At 43.3% G+C, this 15,618-nt stretch overlaps 1 protein-coding gene across 7 annotated transcripts in view; it reads left to right on the forward strand.

Annotated features, from left to right (window-relative positions):
- RARB (retinoic acid receptor beta) overlaps positions 1-15,618 on the forward strand; it is a 319,504-nt gene that overhangs the window by 297,479 nt on the left and 6,407 nt on the right. For all 7 annotated transcript variants that reach the window (XM_015618168.3, XM_033511907.1, XM_033511908.1 and 4 more), the window contains 2 exons: positions 2,165-2,325; positions 9,257-9,433. In XM_015618168.3, the coding sequence (XP_015473654.1) occupies positions 2,165-2,325; positions 9,257-9,433 (338 nt within the window). The remainder of the gene's footprint in view (positions 1-2,164; positions 2,326-9,256; positions 9,434-15,618) is intronic.

Raw genomic sequence — 15,618 nt, forward strand, 5'->3', positions numbered from 1 at the left:
AGGAGTTCAAAGCTGTTGAGGGAAGTAGTTGTTGAGGCCGCCTGCTTGGCAAATTTGTCAATCGGCTTGTAGAGCTGTAAGTAAGTGGGGCTTTGCAACAAAGGTGTGTTGCTCTTTGTGGTTGTGTAGGAGATTACACAATTACCTGAGGAACTCTTTTATCTCCCAAGTACAGCAGTGATTAGGATTTGTTTCTGAAGTGCAGGGGCAGTTAGCAGCACTGGAGAAGTACCTCTGAGTCCTGGATGTTTTGTCAGGTCAAAACATGGTGCTTGTGCTCTGCCCTGGGGTCCAGCAAACAAATCAGAGCATTTGCTTGAAGGGAAAACTTGTAAAAGGAGGTGGGAAGGAACCAGTCCATCTCCCTAAACCTGACTACACTGCTAGCATTGTACCTTTGCAAGGAATATCCTTTTTGGTCCACTCTTACTGGTCTCCTTTGAGTCTGTGTTCTCCAAACACCAAAACTGATGGTGTTCAAGGTTAGGCTTTAAATCCAGCAGGGTGCTCAGCATCCCAGCCCTGATCCAGCCAAGAAGACGACTGACTTCAGTGTGGGTCTGTCACACTGAAGTTAAGTCAAGTTCATGCTTAAAATGTGAATGATTTGTGTTAGAATTCTCTCAGTTGAAAAGTCAGACCTTCAGTGGAAAAAACAGAGCCATACATTGCATGGACTATGTGCCTAATGGCCTTGTGAAGGAGAAACAATGTTCACCACATCTCTACTCCTTGTTTTCTATTACACAAAATATGTTATTTCTGTAGATGCCTCTGACTGATGCTTTCCCAGCCCACTATTTTTTCTGCTCATTATGATTATTTGTGGTTCACTGGCATGTAGGGAGCGACCACAGAAGATGTGGAGATGGGCCTGGGGAACCCACAGGGAAAAAGGGCTGGCATGGAGGTGGCTTTATGCTTCCCTCCCTATGGCACAGATAGATGCACTTTCTGGGGCAGGACAGTACAAATAAGAATCAGCAGATCTTTGGCCATCCAAATTCCCTGGCCATGCTCACGTGTGCCAAACCCACCAGCTGCACCCTCTGAGTTTAGGGCCTTGTTTTAAATATCGTGAGGTTTTGAATACTAACAATGTTAAGATTGGTTTTATTTATCCAGCAAGATTTAGTCTTCAGGGTGTTTAATATTGACATGGAGTCTTTGGGGAGAGGGATTGATTTTGCTTGGCTTTGTTGTAAAACCTTATGCATCTGGTTACACTTAAGACGTTAGCTTTCGCTAACAGCAAGACTCTTGATAAAATTCACAATTACTGGCAGTACTGTGGACATGGACTTATCTCCTGGGCACGTTTTGTAAAATTAAGCTATTTTCATTAAAAGAACAAAGAGCAGCATGGTGATGGAGCAGCTGTCATATTTTATTACAAAACACAAATATGTGGGAAATCAATTACAGCACGAGTGCGCGCAATGCATATTTCCAGTAATCCCCCACGGCCGGGGGAAGGTAGAAGGCTGATCTGAGTGCAGAAGCAGATGGCAAGCAACTTTAGATAGCTTCACTGCCATTTTTTCTCTTTCAAGTGTTTGTGCTTCTCCTTTGATCTTCAGAGCTTGAGTTTAACGTGTTTCATCTTCTTTTGTTTACTGTTTTCACATTTAACTTTCCTTTTAAATAACTTCTGTTTGGTGGAGTTTGTATTAGTATGGAGCTTTGTTATCTTCCATGCTGAGGTACTTACTTAAGAAGAAAGACTGTTGCTGTCTTTTTTTAGTGTTGTTCACATCCAATAAAATAGTGACTGCGTCACTGCATAGGACTTCACCATCTGCCCTGCACAACTGTAGTTCTACAATGAAAAAATCCCACCTCACAAAGTTACTAAGACACTGTGCATATGAAGTTGCAGTGGATTATCCTGGAAGACAGACACTATGGGATTGTGATGGCACACCCACAACAAACCCCTATGGAAATTTGGTTTCATCACTGCTCACTACATTTAGTTCTTAAGTTATTTTTAAATGGGTGAGCTGGAATTAGTGTTCTCTGTGCATGTAACATTTTTACATTCACTTAAAATAATATGTGTTTAAAATAACAGCATTTTACAGTGATTTGAAATAGAGCAGCAAAGGCAACATAGGTTGATCCAAATAACCCCATGTGATCTGTATCTCTGCTTTTATTACAGCTGTCAGAAATGATAGGAACAAAAAGAAGAAGGAACCTTCAAAGCAGGAGTCCACAGAAAACTATGAAATGACAGCAGAGTTAGATGATCTCACTGAGAAGATTCGAAAAGCTCACCAGGAAACCTTCCCCTCACTCTGCCAGCTGGGAAAATACACTACGGTGAGTATGGTTCAAGGCACAGAGCTTTCTGGATATGCCTAGATGGATGTGAGTTTTGGAGGCTCTGGATATTTTAAATAGATGGAGCAGTAGATTCAGTCTTTGCACCTCCTTAGCCAGGAAAAAGCAGAGGTGTGTGTGCAAATGCTGCCTGCTGGGGAGAGAAATTGCACTTAGATGTGAGCGCTACTTAGTGGTATCACAGGAGACTCCTGGAGGATTAATGCAGCCAAACGACCAGCTTAGAGACCATGAGTCAGTTACATTCCATCACTCATTAGAAATTTGTTGGCTTCCAAAGACGTGATCTCTGCTCGTGCATCAGCGGATTACAACTTTGCAGGTGTAGGGAGTTCTTAAATGCTGCTGGATTACTGGTGATAGTCCCAAAGCTACCAAGGTCAAGGAAAATATGAAATGTTTAAGTAAAACAGTTTCCAAAATGCTCATTTGCAGTTTATTCCTAGAATCATAGAATATCCTGAGTTGGAAGGGACCCACAAGGATCATTGAGTTCAACTCCTGGCTCTGCACATGACAACCCCAAAAATTACACATCCTTTCCCAGTCTACCAAAATATCCCATAACAGCAGAAACTTCTGCTGCTTTTAGAAATGAAAAATCAGCCCCCCCATCAAGAAGCTCAGTACTATGGGCATTTCTCCAGAGATGAGTCAGGGAAGTAATTTTTCTCCTATACATATATATGTTGCTAAATACAGGGAAAGTCAGTGATATCTAGTTGATTAAAGAAAATTCAATGTCAGGTTTGCAAATCCAGTAATAAAAGAGATGATAAAAAATAACTATTAGATAATGTTTAGAGCCTTGTCAGTAGAGAAATGACGGCTGGGTCTGGGTTTGCTGTTGGTTGCAGCAGCACTGGCTGTTTCAGAGGGATGCGCAAAACAGCCTGAGGTATAGCCAAGCATGTGCTCTCATTGCTGAGAGCAGGAGTTCAGGAGTGACATGGCTGGGGCAAGGAGACAGCTGCCTCCATGGTTCTTGCCCTCCAGCCCCATCTGAAGATCTGGGACCAGTCCCCAGGAGCCAGGTGAAATACTTCTATCACTGGATTGCTCTCTGTCTTGAGTAAATTTTCTGCTGTTGAAACAAACATTAAATTGTCAGAGTGATGTAGGCAAATCCCTGTGTGCCATCAATATTCACTGTTTTAGTGATCAGGGTGCTCTTTTGTGGCATATTAATCTATTTACAAAACAAAGTGCTCAAAACTGAGGTCTGAGTGTAAGACTTGGTATTTAAGTGCAAGAAGAGCACGCACATATGGTGTGTTTTTAAAAAAAGTCACATTTTTCATGTTGCTGAAAGTATTTTCAGAAACACTTTTCACCTTCAATTCTGAGCCCCACGTAAGCTGGTTAATACTGGGGAAGGAGCCTGCCTTCCCCATGCTCCTCTGGACGTTCCCAGCAGGAACACTTTAGTACCTACCTACTTTCCACATTACCTCGGAGTTAGCAGAGTGCACTGCAGCTGGTGGGATGGTACTGCACTGCATCCTGCCAAAGATCCTCGAGGGCTGAAAGATAAACCTTGGCACCTCTGCACTTGCATTAGCTATTGGATGCTGAAGTGTCATTAATCTTTTAGCTCTTGAAATGATACAAGTGGATGAAATTGGAGAGGGTCTTGTTGCATAGCACACTCACTGCTGATGCCTTCGTCCTTAGGTTCCGTCTGAACCCCATGGCGAGTTTATGTCCCTGTTGGAATTTCAGAGCCCTTATTGAGAGCACCTGGATCTCAGTAAGGAGCAGATGAATCTGGTCTGTCTATGGAACATGAGTAGCCATGTTTTGGCTACTACAGCACACTCTTTCTGAGGCTGGATATTGGTTGTTCATATCTCAAGCCTGATGGGATGGCCCAGGGCAGGAGATTTCTTGTTTTTAGCATTGTTCTGCTGGACGTTTAAAGCAGTGCGCTGCTGCACAGGGCTCAGCTCCCACCTGCTTTGTCATGGTACCAGTTGCAATAACAAAAATATACTGTAAAAGTTCCTTTTGGCTTACCTTGAACCTTTGAGAGCAATATAGCTTCCTTCAAATGCTGCATCAGAACTAATAGCAGCAGTGCTAAATACTGTCTTCTTACTGCATTCTCATAGTCTGTGTGACAAATGCAGAGTGTTTAAATCTCTCATAGGTAAGGTCTGGCAGCCACTCCAGCATTTTATGTAGGACTTCAGTGTTAAGATCTCATGGGAGAAGGACAGAGCAGCGCTGGGGCTGGAGTATGGGTCATCTAACCCTCAAGATGCCTGTCAGCCCAGGGAGAGAATCCTTTCTGCAGCACTGAAGATACAGGAGGATTTGGGGTGCAGAAGCTGTGTGTGCTGGTCACAGTAGCACAGCTCTGGTAGCCTGGACACTGTCACCAGCTGCTGATCAAATGGTAGGGCTCCGACAACAATCTGAGACACTTGAAGTAGAAACCAGAAATAAAAAAAACAAAGGAGCACACAGCCCTTTTTCTAAGTGCTGTGTCCAAGGGGAGCTAGAAGTCTACGCCACTCTGCTTTTCTTGATACTAACAATCTAGTACAGGTAGAAGATTGCCCCCAGTCCTGCTTTTATGCCTGGTTCTGCATGCTGTCAGTCATGAGACATGGCGTGCTCACACTACAGAGCACACAGATTGCTTTTATAACCTTAGAGTTTTTTATTTCATTCTCTAAATGAGAGGTGAGAAGTGAGTGGTTTTAACCAATGTGGATTCCCTTGAATTTTGTGAGCCTTGCACTTGTGTATTGACTAGAGTGGTGGAGGGAAGAAACTGTTCTGCAAGAGCAGCCCCTGAGTGCCTTCGGTTACAGACTGTTTTAAAAGAAGATTTCATTTGTTGCTAAAAAGAACAAAGAATTTTAAGGGATGCGACGTAAAAAAGACCTTACAGAGATATAGTAAAAAAAAAAATTAATTGGTTAAGGCATTTGACTTGTGTATCTGGCTCCTCTCACTCTTGAGCACTGCAGCCTGCATTTCCCAGAGGGAAAGGTTACATGGTGATTCCCCCACCACCACCGTGTATTTTCACCTGTTAAAAACTGGTTTGGAGAAGCGTTTTCAATTTCCTTTTTTTATATCCATCTGCTCTGTAAAAAGTGGCCCCATACTTTGCATAGTTAATAGAAGTCTGCTTAAAATAATGGGAGAATAGCACTTATATTAAATTCCCTGGGTCATTTCACATAACAGTTGCATTTGGTGGGCAGTGACAAGTACAGTTCTATCAATGATGAGAATCAGCAAGCTGTTTAAATGTAATGGATTCCAAAAGTCCATCATAAACAAATCTGTTTTATTACTGTCATTCAGGTAAGAGAGAGTGCCTGAGTAATTTCTCTGGAGATGTCATACTTTATAGTATAATTGAGTGTAACTATACTGCTTGTCCCTTGAGAGTGGTATTATTTGTAAGTCTACAGCTGTGTTACATCCAGCCTTGTGATAAAGGGAGGATAAAACAGAAAACAATTTGGCTTTGCAGACTCTTGCTGCAGATTCTCCTGGGTTGCTCTTGGCTAGCTGGAAGTGAAAAGGTTCCATATCTTGGTGGCATTTTGTTCTTTGTATGTGCTGGGCTTAGAAGTTACACAGCTACTGCTCTGTACCATTGCAGAGGAATATATATGTATGTGTGTGTGTGTGCGTATATATATATATATATATGTATGTATGTGTGTGTGTGTGTGTATATATATATATATATAAGATGTGTGTATCTCCTGATATTGGGACTGAGCAGGGACATATGCCAAGGTCCTCAGTGACCTCACCAGAGCTGGAGTGTGTTGCTGCTTTTACTAAAGAGGCATCACGAGTGTTCCTGATTAGGGCAGAGTGCCCCTGTGAGCCTTGTTTCCTTTGTAAAGTGGATTTTAAAGACAGTAGGGATTCTGCTGTTGTGTATGTTTCTACGAGTACCTCATCCCGTATTGTTAATGTGGAGACAGAGCAGCCTGCAATGAAAAAACAAAAATGATGGAAAAAATGGGATCAATTTATGGGGCAAAAATGGCTATTTAATTGGATTTCATAGCAAGGTTGGGCTTTTCCACTGATAAAGATGCCACTAGGGTGTATTACAGTATTGTTCCACCATATGTGCACTGGTGCATAGGCCTGAAAAACATGTGAGACTGCTTCTGGAAAAGACACCCAAAAACCCACTTCATTAAAATATTCAGGAAAAGTCAGAGCGTCTGCATCTTTTTCACAGCATGGATAGAGGAGATCTGCAGGCAAATTTAATCAGATTTTTTGTTTCTATTGTGCACTGTTTTAACCCTATGTTTTATTGTTCAACCTATACATTGATATTGAGTCAGTTTTGGTTTTTAAATAGTGAGAAATGCTGCTAAAAATCCAGCTCTTTTTCCTGTGACACTTGTGTTGACATTCATTAACAGACAGAACGTTAAAACTCTTTCCATTTGTAGCATCTCAAAGATAATGTGTAAAACCACATTAGCTCCAATGCTGAGGGGTCTGGCACCTGGCATAATGAAACACCTGGTTATTTTGTATTTTATTAACTGCCCCTTCTCTTCAGTTTGCATAATAGAGAGTTAGATTTACATTTGTTACGACAGCCGTGCATTACTCCTAATAGAAGACACGTCAAACTTCCCGTTGCTGGCACTGCAGCATGATAAAGTAACCTCATATGATACTGATGAAGATTTCGTTCACACTTGCTGGTTTCACGCAACGTCTTTTTTTCCAGATGGATACCCTATTGTAAAATGATTTCCTGCTTTAGGCTCTGCTTTGTGTAGCTCTCTGCTATGCCATCTTTCTATGAACTGGATAAACTGCCTATTAAATTTAATTACAGCCTGAATGACTGCACATCTTGATCTTATTTTTCCTCCAATGTACTGTATTTCACCAAGGTCCTTGAGGATGAAATAAAATAAATCTGAAGGATGCATACTCCAGTAGCCGAAAGAAATGTTTCAAAGGGCATTACAATGACTGTTAACTCATTAGTTTTGGACCATTTTGAAAGCAATTCTTTAGGTCTAGCATTATAAAGACATTTTCTTCCATCTTTCTTCTGTCATTTAAAAAAAAAAAACCCAAAACAAAATAGAGGAAGTTCCCAGAATAAAAATTCAAATAGAATGATAAAATGAATTAATTATCCCCTGAAGAGAGGGGTAGCAGGAAAGAGCACGCATGCTCCTTCGGACTGCTCAGCACAGTTAGTGTTTATTTTTTGCAGTTAGGGCTAATGTAAATATTCCTGGCTCAAATCTCCACACTGTTCCAAGTGAGGGTGAATGTCAGGCTGATGGCACCCTGGGGACCCATCAGGACTTTCCCCTTCGTGACTGACGGTGGTGGTGGTGGTGTCTTGTGAAGGCAGCACCGGGATGGGCTCCAGAGCATCCCAGCCAAGCTGAGCTCACTCCACCTTCCCTCACCAAGCTCTTCCAGCCCTGTGTCCTTCCTGTGAACCAAAGAAAGCTGACAAGATAATGGCTTCACTGGTTTTCTAGAGGTGGGCGTCCTCACCACCAGCAGTGGTGGTGGCAGGCTCACTGGAAATATTTCCTCCAAGGAAGTGTGATCTGTGTAATTTGAATGCTTTTTGATGGCTATTTAACCTGCCATGTCTGTTAGAATTTTAGGCTGAGACTGTTCATTTAACTTTAATTTTAAAGTTAATTTAACATTTTAACTTCAACCAGCTGAGACTGAGGCAGCTGATCACATGGGCTTCCTCTGCAGCTGGGGAGAAAGCCACTGCCTGAGCATCTTTTTATAGGTAAAATTCCTGCTGCAGTGAAGAGATCACTCAGATGCTGGAGGCAGCTGCAAGGCACACTAAACTTGGTGGCTTATGAAATAGGGGATTGGGGGGACACCATCACACTGGCTGCATCCTAAATAGCATTGGATCAAATGCTGGAAATGCACTGCATGTGAGGGCAGAAGGGGAGATTATTTGGGCATTTCAGAGCTCTTTCATTACCTGTTTCTTGTCACTGTGTGAATCCTGGGTGGATTGGAGTGGACTCACCAGGTCTTCTCATGACACCCAGTTTTGATAGGCTGGCATCAAATGGGTGACAGCAGATTTTGAATCAGATGGTTCTTGGCTGACATGTTCAGCTTTTTCAAGGGTTAAGTGATTTAATTTGTTCCAAATATATGAAAATGTGAGTTTGATCACAAACTTAATACAAGTTTTCTATGCACTCTAGCAAATGATGGACACTTTGTTTGAGATAGGTGAATGTACTGAAAACAGTCCCTGAAAGATGCCACTGGAATGTCCTTGTTACACTTCCAGCAGTGGGGGTGTATGTTGGATGCACCATCAAATCAGCACGTAGCAGTCATCAAGGCACATGGGATTTTCCTTAACATCATGTAAATAAATGCTCTGTAAGTCATGGGAGACTGTAGCTTCAGAAAGCTGTGGCAGAGCCACAGAGCAGAGAAATTAAGCAGAACTAATTTTCTAAGACCTTAAGTATGTGCAACTATGTTCCAAATATTGTGCTGCTTTTTCCAGAGGAGGACCCAATATTCTTGTTCCTCTGTTCATTTATATTTTCTGGGGTACAACTGTAAATTGTCTTTCTCAATGCACTTATTATATAATGGCAAGGAAGAATAATGAGGGTGGCATTTGGAAATGTTTAAGTTCATTTGTATTCCTTGTACAGATGGCCTCTGCGATCATAAGTAACAGAGAAGTATCCAAGGAATTTTCAGGCGATTAATCCAAGTTTAAAACCAGCATCATCCCAACAGCAAGCTGCAGAAAATGCCTGGAATGTTAATAGCAAGTACTTCTGGAAGGAAAACGTGGTTGTTGTTTCCTTCCCTTGAAAACCGTTTACTGAAAGGGGCGTTGTTGATTTATGGTGCCTTCTGTCTGTCTTTCCAGAACTCCAGCGCAGATCATCGGGTTCGACTGGACCTTGGGCTTTGGGACAAATTCAGTGAACTTGCAACGAAGTGCATTATTAAAATAGTGGAATTTGCAAAGCGATTGCCAGGCTTTACAAGTTTGACCATTGCAGACCAAATAACTCTACTCAAAGCAGCCTGCCTGGATATACTGGTATGTATTTTTAACATCATTGTTCTCCTACTAATGCATTTTCTATTCTTCTTATTATTGTAATTGACAGGAAGAGGGGGGTGAAACATGGTCCTGACCTTATTGTTGTAAAATTGAACTTACTGGGTAGTCTGGTGCGGTAGAAGATGACGCCAGCACACCTACAGAGGTGTGATTTGGGGGATGAGCATACTTCACAAAATAAGTCCTTGCACTTTGTGGGTCTCAGTAGAAAGGGCACATTTTGGTATTATGGCATGTGCAACTTTGAAAAATTTTCTTTACTGTTAATACTGAAGACAGACCTGTTTCTCCTTCCTTCTTCCTTCATCCTTCCTCCTCCTTCTGGATAATCCTATGCATAAAGGATACCTAGAAAGACAGTCCACTGTATAATGGTTTAGGAAAGTGCTGTACCTGTGGTCATGAGGGAATTTAAGGAACAAGACACAAGTCTTCAGAATTAGTGTTTTTCAGGTTTTAGAGGGGAAGCTGGTGTGCCTGGAGCTTGTCAGGTGCAAGCCTCTGGCACTCATATCCCCCAGCTTTCTCCAGTGCTGCAGGTATCTGTGGAAGTGGCCGATGTAATGGACTCAATACAGATTTTAGCTAAATGTAATTTAATTTTAAATAGGCAAACATACAACCTGCAGGAGGGAACTGTGCAGGTGGGCTGGGAGTTTTTCTCCAGACCTTGCCTTGCCACTATGTCAAGGCAAGCTGTCTTCCCTCCCTTTGTCTCCGGTTGTTTCTGTCATGCTGACCTTCAGAGGAGCCCTCTGGGATCTCAGCATTTCTTTATCGAGCCCTTAGAGGTCTTCAGGCTTTTTGTGGCAAATGTGCTTTGTATTACTGGTTGTAGCAATAACTTGCAGTAAAACAGTATGTTCAATGTAAACATACTTTAAATGTTACATTCTGAGCACAAACCTTCAGGTCCTCATGGAGCCAAGCATGGCCAGTCTAGAAGCACTTTGTAGGATGGCTACTGTAGATATATTTTTTGTCATGACACAGGAGTTTAAGCTAGGGAAGCTGAAGTTGAAGTAATTAATCTTGGAATTTCTAAAAGTGCATTGCTTCAAACAGGATCATGTTGAGGAGGACGTTAACTGCTGTGACCTTTTCCTCTTGTTTTGTCAAAAGCTGTTTGGAAGAATCGCATCAAGAGGACATTGATGAAGGAGGAAGAGGGGTAGGAGTGGGGAAGGGGTGTCATTCTTTGGCCTATAGAAAAAGGGAAGGTTGAGGTTGCCCTGCCATGCTTGAGAGTCACCTCTTGTTGTTCCCTCAATCCAGGCACTCATTCAGACTCAGCCATCTCATTGTTACTGAGAGTGTCCCTCCGTGGGGCAGGGCCATTCGTTACCGATTGCACGCCTGTCATCACCAGCTCTGTCCTGATCCGATTCTGTTACGTTCCCCTCACACGAGAGGCAGATGGTGATCAAAAAACTGCAGCGTTGCCTTGAGTGTGTTCTGCCAGCAGTAGGGGATGGGAACTGCTTTGTGCTGTGCTGCTGTAACCCGTAACAAATAGTTAATACAGAAACTACACAAAAAAGGTGGGGAGGAGCCAGGATATGACAAGAATCTGCACATCCAAACTTTTTACTCCTAAAACTTCAGCCCTTAAGCTGCCACCCTATTTGTGCCGTGCCCTGGCTCCAAAGCTGCTAGATAACAAATAACCCTAATTCTCTAATCCTGTGAGCTCCTGGTGGTCTTTGTTGGGGTAGACAGTGGGAGCTTACCCTGGGAACATGCACAGGGTCCCCTATAGCAGCTCCACTCAGTGCTGCCATTGCCACCACTGCCTCAAAAATAAGGGGACCCTTTTTGGTAGGGGTTTTATCTGAAGTGCCTCCACAAAGGCACTTTGATCAAAGTGATTAAATAAAAATCTAGTTGCCAGATTAGAAAAAGAGAATGAAGCAGGTGGTAAATGGTGACTTTATTTCAACTAATTAATGGATAGAAAAGTTGATTCTTTAATATGATTCACCACTTTCACTTTGTGGCTATTGGCAACCTTTAAGCTCTAGTTATAAACTTTATTGAGTCCTGTCATTCCAGATCACCTGCTCACTCTGTTTTTTATTTTTCACAAAGCCAGAGAAGGTGACACATCCGAGCGAGCAGGGCATAGCAAGCACGATAGGAGCCTGCAACTGGGAGAAGCTGAGGCTTTTCTAAACCCAGGACCAGATACGGCATGGCAAATAGTCCTAACTTTCCAGTGTGACATTTACACAAACTTTATGTGACTATTTTATGTGCTGCTTAAAAAGAAAATGGGATAATTACCATGACACAGTAATGTGTAGTGTACGTGCTGCCTGTGAAATGCTGTTATCCATTAAACCCACATCACCTGCACGTAATTGGAATTGCAGTGCCACTCTCTATCTTTATTTAAGCTGAACATCAGTACTGCAGCAGTTTTAATAGTACATATTTCCCCTCCCCTCAACAATCCAGTTGTCCTTGTTACTAGTGCTTCAAACGCTTCATTCTGTTGTGCCTTGAGATGCAGAGCGAGCGCTGTTGCCCCTCCTGCTGCACCAAGCGCCCAGTGGCTGCTGTGTGAGCTCTGCTGAGCAGGACCATGAAGCCTCAGCAGCATTCCCTCATATCCTGCTGCTCTGCCATGCCCTGGACGTGTTCCCAGAGCCACAGCATGCTGGAGGAGCAGCGTGGGGCTCCCAGGTAGGGTGGCCAGGCTTCCCTGCCAGCAGGACTCTGGCTTCACTGCCCGCCTGCCCTTCAGCACCAGCTGTGGAGAGTCTTAAGCATTTATAAACCCTGCCAAGGTCTCTGCTCAATTGGTTCCTGTAGCTGTGGATGCTCAAGCCCCTCTTAAAAGGCTGACAAAGGAAATGGTGCCAGGAGCTCAGTAAACTCTGATGGGTAGGGGCCAAACAATTGTTTTATGTGCAAACAAACACTAGCTGTGGAAGGGAAAAAGCATCAAGCTTCCTGAGGCAGCTCAAGGTGCCAGCTGAGGATCATTGAATTTGTATCTTGCCTGGTGCCAAAAGTGTTAGGGATAAATATTACTAAAATTTAGTTAATAACCCTTGTAAAAGTGAGTGCTTCTGTCTGCTGGTACATTGGCCCAGCAGCGGCCAAGAATCCCCAGCCTCGCTGAGCTCAGGCAAGACAAATGTGGAAAGAATCCAGAGTCCAGTCTGTCTTAAATCCAGTGAATAAAAACCTGAGAAGTACTTGAATACTAATCCTTAATGATGTAATTTTTGCTTTCTTTTGTAAGCCCCTGTGCGTTAATGCCAGGCAGGAATTTCAGTGTGCAGAACAACCTGTGCCGACAGGGTTTGGCAGCACCATGGGGCTTCAGAGTCACCTGCCTGGGCTTCTCCTGTCAAGGAACTGTCCCAGCCAGCTAAGGCAGCTAGTGTCTAACAACAGGATTTCTTAAAAAATGGGCCCAACTTGACCTACCTTAATCTGTTTAAAATGAGTAACAATTCTGTGGTAACAACAATGTCATAAATGCAACTTTCTGGCTGACTTTGTGCCTCTGGTAGGGTTTTTGCTTTGCACTTCATGACGGGCTCATAAGAATCCCTAATGCTTTCATATATAAATATTCCTTAAAACAAAGGGCCCTTTAATAATGAGGAAAAACTGTATTTATGGCTGCAAGTGGCATTTAAGAGCAGAGTGACAACTAAAATACTTGGCTTGGTTGCAAAATCTAAACAACATTGAGGACATTAGGAGTTCAGTTTAAAATGAAGAAAGATACCATGATTTCTTATTTTGAAGTGCTGATGTTTCCCATATGTTCTTTAGTGAATATGAGCTTGAAATCAACTTTACTTTGACACTGGAAATTTGCCCAAGAACAGTTTAGCAACAATCAGCAATATCCATGGCGTTTCACAGATCTTGATGAAGGACAGAAATTTAAAAAAAAAAAAGAAAAGAAAAGAAAAACACTATTTCAAATGATCTGTCTTGGAGTTTAATAACAGTGTGTTGTGGGATAATGTCAAAGGAATGCAGAGGAAACCTGAGACCTGATTGCTGCAGTCAAGTTAAGTGCATTGCTGAAAACACATAGTTGATCTTCAGCTGTGCCAGTGCCCAGTGGAGCTGCTGCAAGCTCCTCCAGTTGACGGCTGGTGCAGCACTTGGGTTACAAAGGCCTGAAGGCTGCCTTTAACAAAAACCTGTCCTACTTGCTGCTTAAGCCTGGAAGTAGCTATCGTACACAACTTTATGTTTTAATTATAAATTTTGCAGGGCCCCTGCAGGTCCTTTTCTGTGAATGTGCACAGGGGCTGGCTTGAGGCTGAGTAACCTCACCCCAAATTTGTTCTCGATGAGGATCCAGCCTGGAAGTTCTTCCTGTGAGTTAGCTCTAGGGGTCTCTTTGCTGAGCACTCCCAGCATGCATCCCCAAACACAGAGGGGCTTGTGGCACTGGGGAACGAGCGCAGGGAGCTTTGCTGCGAGGCAGCCAGCAGCCTGGTGTATGGTGGCAGGTGTCTGTTCAGCCTCTGGGCTCTTGGGGAAGATCCCTCCAGGGCACCCCAGTCCCTCTGGGCAGGGATCTCTGTGGCAGTCAGTGTCCAGACCTACCCTCTCAGGGAGGATCTGGGGGATCCATATCTGCCAGCCCTGTTTGGGTGGCTGCCGGGGAAGCTGCAGGCAGCCTGGGGAAAACACCACAGCACTGCCCAATTAAGCTCCCAGTCCTGCTTTGCTCATTTGTTGGGAAGGGAGTCCTGAGGCAGTGGAGGGAGGAGCTCTCCTTGCTGAGGCTTTCCAATTGAAATAGCACTGGAGTCAAAGAGGCTGCCTTCTCCCTGGCTGAGCTAAGGGAAAAGCAGTACCAGGTAAGAAGTAGAGAGCCTCATTCCTCCCAAAGCTGGCTACCTGATCTTCTTCAGCCATGCACCCTTACTGGAAAGCAGCTACTGTCTGTGCAGGTGGGAAGAGCCCTCCAGTTCCTCCTGCATGCCATTAGAGAAGTGAATCAAGCAGCTCTTGGGCTTCACAGTACATATGTAGCTTTCAAACCTTTGTTTTCTTGAACACCAGATATTCTCCATGTTTCTTCTCCTTTCTATACAATCTTTTAATGATTTAAAAGAGCAACCCACTGTGATCTTCAGGGGAGAGCATGGCCAGTGGTTACTGGCAGTTCCAAATGTGCTGCCTCTTACTGACAGGGTGCTGTGCTTTATAATGTTAATTTTTTCTTATGATCCTGAACAATACATTGGCTTCTACATAAAACCTAGTGACCAGCAGCTTTTAAGATGACATATATTATGGGGAATTTGTGGTCACTGAGGAATTAATGTGCTGTGTGTTGGTATTTGTGCCTCTCTTGGTCATTGATTTAAGTAATTTCAAGAACGTACTCTAATTTGGGGGTAAGGCAACAATGTGAAGCATGCCTGTGCAACCACACAAAGTTTCAGTGCTTCAATGTATACCCAGAATGTGAGATAAGATTATTGCTGAGGTAGAAAATAGTTGAAGATCCATCTGCAGACATACACCCTATTAAGTCTCTTACCAAGGAACTGAAGAAGAGAAATAAAAGCTTCCCTATAGGTGCCTTGCAGACCATGTTCTCCTCATTCTCCTCCCTGCTTATTTAGAACAGTTTTTCCAGGCAAAGATGAAAGTGGGAGAACCAAGGCCAGACTGGTCAGCTGCTGTGTGCTGGGGCCTCTGACTCAGAGCCTCAGCAGCTAGAGGAGTAATTAAATTCTCCCAGTGCTCTCTTATATTCATGTAAATCTTTTTTGTTGTATCTTTAAAACCAAGTAGAATGGGAAATAAATACAGTGCAGCCCTGAAAAAACACAGCTGTAGTCTTAGCAAATCAGCCTGACTTCGGCAGGGTTTTAGTTCAGTTTAGTTTAGGCATAAGCCCTCTCCCACCTCTGATTATTTTAAACATTAAGCATTGATATATATAACAGAAATATGTCAGCATGATGGACATCTCTTTTATTTGGTCCTTAAGGCCATGTTCATTAGCTGCAGCTGTACAAATGGTCCTGTGGCACACAGAGTCTATCACGGGACACATCCCAGGGTGTGCTCCAAGAGGCAGAAGCGTTCACGGGGCACACTCCCTCTCTGGCCGTGCTGCCACCTCCGCTGTGACAGCGCTCTTGATGCTGCCCTTACCCCAGAGG

The sequence above is a fragment of the Parus major genome, chromosome 2 (assembly GCF_001522545.3).
Source record: "Parus major isolate Abel chromosome 2, Parus_major1.1, whole genome shotgun sequence".
NCBI classification, from domain to species: Eukaryota; Metazoa; Chordata; class Aves; order Passeriformes; family Paridae; genus Parus; species Parus major.